General features: G+C 33.3%; 1 protein-coding gene across 1 annotated transcript; it reads right to left on the bottom strand.

Moving 5' to 3' along the window:
* Positions 1-4,586: 4,586 nt before the first annotated feature.
* LOC122066312 (LEAF RUST 10 DISEASE-RESISTANCE LOCUS RECEPTOR-LIKE PROTEIN KINASE-like 1.5) lies at positions 4,587-5,788 on the bottom strand. Its single transcript, XM_042630135.1, has 2 exons — positions 5,591-5,788; positions 4,587-5,099 (listed from the first exon to the last, which is right to left on the bottom strand). The coding sequence occupies exons 1-2, from the start codon at positions 5,786-5,788 to the stop codon at positions 4,587-4,589; spliced, it is 711 nt and encodes a 236-aa protein (XP_042486069.1).
* Between the last annotated feature and the right edge of the window lie 1,303 nt (positions 5,789-7,091).

Genomic DNA, 7,091 nt, shown 5'->3' with positions numbered 1-7,091 from the left:
TTTGTTAAGAAAATATACATTTTTTGGGGTTAGAGAGTTAAGGAAATACTCTACCCAAAAAAAAAAAAAAAAAAAACATCTCACACATCTATGTGATAGAATCAATCCTATATCTGACATCATCGCATATGCTCTTCAAGTAGAAGTTTTAAGCCAATGCGCTAGGCACTAAATTCATCTGAAAGGTTAATATCATACTATTGAGATAGCCTACAAAACTCATAATGTTGTAAGTCTGAAGAGCTTTATATTCATTTACAAGTTTTAATTGGCCATAGAAGCTCTCCATGTTGCTCAAATAAGATCAACGATGCCACTAGATTTGGAAACATAGATTGCATTTTATAAGTTTTTCTTTTATGAAAATTACTTTGGGAGAGGATTCTTTGAACAAGGGGCATAAGGGAGTGCACTAATGAAGGGTGATGGAACGTTTCGTAAATAGCAACAAGAGTCATTTTGTCTAAGAAAAAGAGAGACAGAAGAGAGGGTGCTAGTGCTCTTCCCCAACAGCTCAGATATATTTTTCCCAATATCGTTTAGGGAAAGGATTCTTTGAGCAAGTGGCAAGCAGGGTAGCTTTTCCACCCCCTCACAGAAATGGTTATATATATTATTGTTTCTCTTTCACAGAAGAATTAATAAAAAAAAAATTCATGTGAGGAAGCATAGGTGACGCGACTTGGTTAGAGAGACTCTTAAAATCTTTTTATTTGTTTGATAGATCATAAGACATAATTAGGCCACAAAGACATTAAATTAATATTTAGTCATTTTGACCGAGGAATAGAGAGACAGATGGAGAGGGTGCTAATGTCCTTCATATACTTTTCCCAATATCTTTTAGGAAATGGTTCTTTCAGCAAGCAACAAGCAGGGTAGCCTCCCCACCTTCTTATATAGATTTTTATATTATTATTTCTTTTTCTCAAAAGAATTAATAAAAATCATGTGATGAGGCATAGATTACGCCACTAAGAAACTTTTCACATCTTTTTCTATTTATTTGATAGATCATAAGACCTAAGATATTAAACTAATATTTAGGTTGGTGGTGGAATGGGATGGGGAGGGATTTCAAATATACATAAATTGACAACCATTGTAGGGGCATGACTATGATCCACTTCTTCCATAGATATTGTGACAAAATTACAAAAGACTGAACAATTTCAGCATTAAACATATAGTTTTGGGCAAGAAAGTAGTGAAGCAAGAAGTGTATTGACCTAGTCATTGGACATTACCCTAGTTTCAATATGGCTTAAGCTCCCTTTGTAATTTGTAAATTAACTTTAGAGTGAACCAAAAGAGATTTATGTCTTTATCGATCCTTTTCTCAGAGTTCTCTTGTTCTGATGCTCATCTTTAGTTTAGGACAAATCTGAATTTCGTACTCATTGCAACTTCCGTGTTAGGTTATGTTGAGAGATTGAAAATACATCTTTTCATACATGAATATGAACCCATCTCATCACTTATTCTATGCTTGATTCTTTGTCCAGACAATGCTTTCATCATATTAAGCACAAGCCCTTCTTTTCCGCTCCAGGGGTTTTAAAACCAGAATCATGTCTTGTCAATTTCAATTTTAGCAACATACCAGATAATAACAACTAGCTGGAGAGAGAGAGAGATGTTTCCGTCAATACTAGAGTGGAAATGACCCTATGACTTATTATGTGAGAGGGTGTGGAAAAGAATCTCTACTCTGGCATTGTGATAATCATTTTTCCTCAAGATATATAAATTGGCTTAGGAACAACTTGTGGAGTTCCTCTCTTGCCACTATTCTAAGAATTGAATAGAAGGATGGCAAAATCATTACTCAAAACCTATTTTTTCACCCAATCTTCAACTTTCATTGAAAGCAGTGAAGAGCACTAAACACCCCCGTGTGAGTGACCCAATGTGTGCCTAGAGTCAAGGACAACTCTTTTATATATACAACTCCATAATTCTTTTCCACAATTTTGAAGTAGAGCAATGGGAATTTTTTTACCTTTTCTAAAAAAAAAAACAAATATAAGGTGATCTAAATTTTGTTACTATTGTTATGTGATGCAAATGAATGGATATGTGTCGATCCATGTGAAAGAGAACCTTATCGTAATGTTGAGGTTTAATTATAGCTTAAAATAAGCATATAAATGGTTAAGAAGTCTATTAGAAATTTATAAATTACAAGAATTTCATAAATTATTTATTACTTAAGATGGTTGAGTCATTTCACTATTGATTCCAACAATTACATTTTTTTCTTGCACGATTTGCATAATCTAAATTTGGATAGTATCCTAGCTTCAATATGGCTTAAGCTCCCTTGTAATTTGTAAATCAATTTTCTCAAGGTTAGAGTGAATCACCAAAAAAACAAAAAAAGAAGAAGAGAGAATTCTGTCTCTATCAATCCTTTTCTCAGAGTTCTCTTATTCTTTGCTCATCTTTAGCTTAGGACAAATCTAAATTTCATATTCATTGCAACTTTTATGATATGTTATGTTGAGAGATTGAAAGTATATCTTTTCATATATCAAAATGAACCCATCTCACCATTTATTTTATACTTGTTTCTTTGTCCAAAGAATGCTATTATCATATTAGGCACAAGTCCTTCTCTCTCCCTCAAGGTTTTAAATTCGGAATCATGCCTTGTTGATTGCAATTCTAGCAACATACCAAATAATAACGATTATTTAGAGAGAGAGAGAGAGAGAGAGAGAGAGAGAGAGAGATTTGTTCAATAAGGATCCAATTTTTGTTTAAGGAAATCAATATGACCCTATGACTTATCATGTGAGAGGGCGTGAAAAGAATCGTTGCTCTGGTATTATGAGAATCATTTTTTTCCCAAATAAATATAAAATGGCTCATGAACAACTTATGAAGTTCCTCTTTTCTTGTCAGCATTTTATTTATACAAATGAGTACAGGGATGGGAAAATCATTAGTATACTCAAAACCTATTTTCACCTAATCTTCTAATTATTCCGTTCATTAAAGAAATTGTTTACTAGCTCATGCCCACCTTTATTTTAATTATTGAGATGTCCTATTTACTATTCCTTCTCTAATTTGAATTTGTGTTCGACATAAATTAGTTGTTTGTCAGGCTTAGTGATCTGACTAAAAGAATCATATGATCTTCTACAAATGTCAGAATCAAGCACAACTCTTTATGTGCAGCTCAGTAATCCCTTTTCGCAATTTTGAAATAGAACAATGGGAATTTGTACGTTTAAAAAAATGTGATCTAAATTTTAATACTGATTTTATGTGGTACATATAAATGGATATGAGTGGATCCATGTGAAAGAGAACCTTACCGTAATGTCATAGGTCAAATTATAACTTAAAACAAACAGGGAAATATTTAAAAAGCCTTTTAAAAATTTATAAATCACCAGAATTTTATAAATTATTCATTACTTGAGATGGTTGAATCATGTCAATATTGATGTCAACAATTACATCTTTTCTTGAAGCATAATATGAATTTGGAGGAAACTAAATTCGCCAATTGAGAAGCAAGCAATTATGAAAGTTGTTTATGTTCTTACATCAATATAGTAGTTTTTTGTTATATAGTGCATATGAGAGATTACTTAAGATTTAGAAGAACACAAAATAGCTTAAATTAAGAAAAAAAATGGGCAATCTTAAGTTATAACGTATTTACAATGTATGGTACATTCCAAACTATTTGAAGGATAAGGATTTTTTTTTCCTTTTTAAACAAACCAAATATGTAATGTTGATCCTAAAATTTACTTCCACCATCGATCATCTGAAACTACCCATTATGGAAAAAAAATATATAATTCTCAATCAATTCTAACCAATTGGCATGGGGTTGCATGTTGCGTACATCAACATGATACTAACTTCACTTAGAATAAATTGATCTTCTTATAAAATATGTATATTATTCAATCTTCTCATTAGCTAGTATTCCCCATTCTTTATTGTTGTATCTGGTAGAGATTATATCGGTTGCTACACACACACAAAAAAAAAAAAATGACAACCTTTTTCCCATTTTTGCACTTAGAGGTCAGAAGTAATTTTATCCTTCCAAGTATTGCAACTCAATTATATCCACTACATCGTTTTAGCTACTTTGTTTATACAAACACTATAATTTTTTGTTATATAATTATTGAAAAAAAAAATGGTGTTAGTTATTAAAACTACACTTATTCCATGGGTTTGATCAAATTTGTCTGGTATAAAATAAAATGCCACACCATAATAAATAAATAAATAAACTCTCAAAAGATATTCACCCTAAAAAACAAAAAACTCTATCATTTTCAGTAGGGTAATTTACCATGTCACCCCTAGAGAATGTCAATATTAGAGGGACACCCCTTCTCTTTCACCAAATTATACTTGGATCCCTTACCGTCAGTCTCTGTTAAGGAATATTGTCAGTTATTATATTTTATTTTAAATACCAAAATGCCCTTACTAAATGTGAAGTACCTAAAATACCCATGTAATAAGCAGTGGTCCTCCACCTGATGTGGCAATCCCACTTTAACGCCACCATGTCCGCTAATAGTACCACCCCGAAACTGTACACGTCACTCTTTTCCGTCAACTTGAACGACCTGTGGTACTCTAGGTCCAAGTATCCCGGCATTCCCTATGGCCCCGTCCAAACGGACTTCGACGACAATGAGTCGGTGAGCACCAGCCTCCTTGATAACCCAAAATCCCCCACTTTGATCCTCATATCCTTTCTCTACAATTATGTTCAATGATGTTATGTCTCTATGAACGATCGCCGGCACCACCGAAAAGTGAAGGTACTCTAATGCCATCGCCGTCTGCAACGCCACCTCTACTCTCACTTCCCATGTCAACGACTTCTTCCTCTCCAAGCACTTCGACCTGTGGAGATGATCGGCTAGGGTATCGTTCGGGACATAATCATATACGAGGACTAGCCCTCTTGGATCGCTATAGTACCCGTGGAGCTTTACCAGGGTTGGGTGGTCTCTTGATGATAATATCAAGATCTCGTTACAGAATTCCTTTGTGGATGCCACCGCTGCCATCGCTTGTTGTCTGTGGAGCTTCTTCACAACGACGATCTGCCCATTAGAGAACAGCGGCGGTAAAGCTAAACAAAACTGATCGGTGTGCAAATCCTAGGTCTGAGGAGAAGGATACCGAAAAGGAGACGGTACTCAGTAGAGAAATGGAAGAACAACTTAGAACAGAAGCTTGTAGATAGATGGAATAATGAATCAGGGATTCTTATCTAAGATTGCTTGAATTGATGTAAGAAATCCATGAAAAAACCTAATAAAACAGATTTGGTCAATAATGCAAAAGCCGATTAAAATTTATTTTGGTCAAACCCATAAAAAAAAATGAGAAATTAAACTAAAACATGTCTGATGATCACATTACCTACTCCGAAAACCAGAGAATTCCCTATTTGATTGTTAGATAGATTATATAATAGATTCTTCTGCGAAAGAGTCCGATGGATTTGTATTTAACACTTGCTAATGCATCAATGCCAATGGAAACTGAAACTGAATAAGCACATGTTTCCTTGAGTCAGAGCAGCACTAACCCAGATATTGATGTTTTCCAGAAAATCATCCATCTTGCTCATATCGAACATGCCCAGCTCGTCAAAAGACTTCTTGAGGTCGTCAATGGCATAATCCATCAATTCCTTGCAGTTCTTAAGAACTTGAGCAGAAAATTTATCCTTCTCAAGTTCACAAGGCATCGTCGATTTCTTGACAGCCTCAGTGATATGGGTCATGGCCGCTTGGAAAGCCACCTTCACTAGCACTTTTGGGTCAGTGGTGTTAGCTGATGAACAATGGCGGTAAAGCTCGAACTCTCTCCCCTTTTCTGAACTTTTCCGGGATAAAATATGATTTATTATTTATTTTAGTTAAAAAGGTAAAAATGTCATTTTATATTCTTATTTAACAGAGATTGACAGCAAATGGTCCAAGTATAATTTCGTGAAAGAGAGAAGGTGTCCCTTTAATATTGGCATTATCCAGGGGGTGGCATGGTAAATTACCCTTTTCAATAATAGTTTTCTAACTTAATATAGTTATGAAATTTTACTTCATAGTCCACTTTTCGACCAAGTTACACAAATTTTTGTAGAAAAATATGACAAGAAATGTTCTTCATTTCAACTACTATCTAGAATGTATTATTAATTTTACTATTGGTATTTTCTTCTTAAAAAATTTCACACTATCAATATACATACAATTAAGCATAGCCAACTAGTTTAACTAAAAAATAAACTTTTGAATGACACTGAAAGTATCATTGAGGAAGATAAATGTGAAAAAACATAGAAAAATGTCATTATTTTCTCAGATAATTTAGATAATTCGTGGACCCTTTATATCCGGAGATGACACATGGTTGAAATATGTAAAATTGATGTAATACACATACATTTTGAAACATTAAGTATATGACATATTTACTTAATTCATGACCAGAATGTCTTCTTCTTAAGGCCTAGTTCATTAACTTCTCTATGGATTTGACATGTCTACACCATTAAGGATCCAAATCCATGAATACACATTTTGCTACATATAATTGCTTCACTATGTCATCTTTATGAAATTAAAATTATATCTTTTGAAAAAGTTGTGAAAAGGTCATAATATTTTGTACATTTAATTTGTTTTTTCAAATATGATTTTTTTTCTCATAATTTTAACTTGATTTGTTTAAATACATTTTCAATAGAGTTGAATGAAAGTTTTTGGTAGTGTACAACTTCTACGTGAGGAAGATTTGATTAAGTGGAAATTGAAGCAATAAATTGATGCATAGAAAAGATACAATGCAATTATTGCAAATTATACTCGAGGATATCATCATTTCCGTAGCTAATACATCAGAAGCTATATCATCGTGATAAACAATATTAGAGGTTAGGGTTTGATAGAGGTTTTGACAACTTTTTCAGTCATATTCACAAGAACTTAAACTAAATAGGTCATGTTTTGGTGTAGCGTTCCATATCATTTGGTATTGCAAAATGATGATGAAATTTGCCCTTTAATCTAGCTTCCACCAACTCT

This window comes from Macadamia integrifolia, unplaced genomic scaffold (assembly GCF_013358625.1).
Source record: "Macadamia integrifolia cultivar HAES 741 unplaced genomic scaffold, SCU_Mint_v3 scaffold2338, whole genome shotgun sequence".
In the NCBI taxonomy this organism is placed as follows: Eukaryota; Viridiplantae; Streptophyta; class Magnoliopsida; order Proteales; family Proteaceae; genus Macadamia; species Macadamia integrifolia.
Note: the sequence above shows the minus strand (reverse complement) of the source record. Positions and strands in the feature narration are given on the sequence as shown.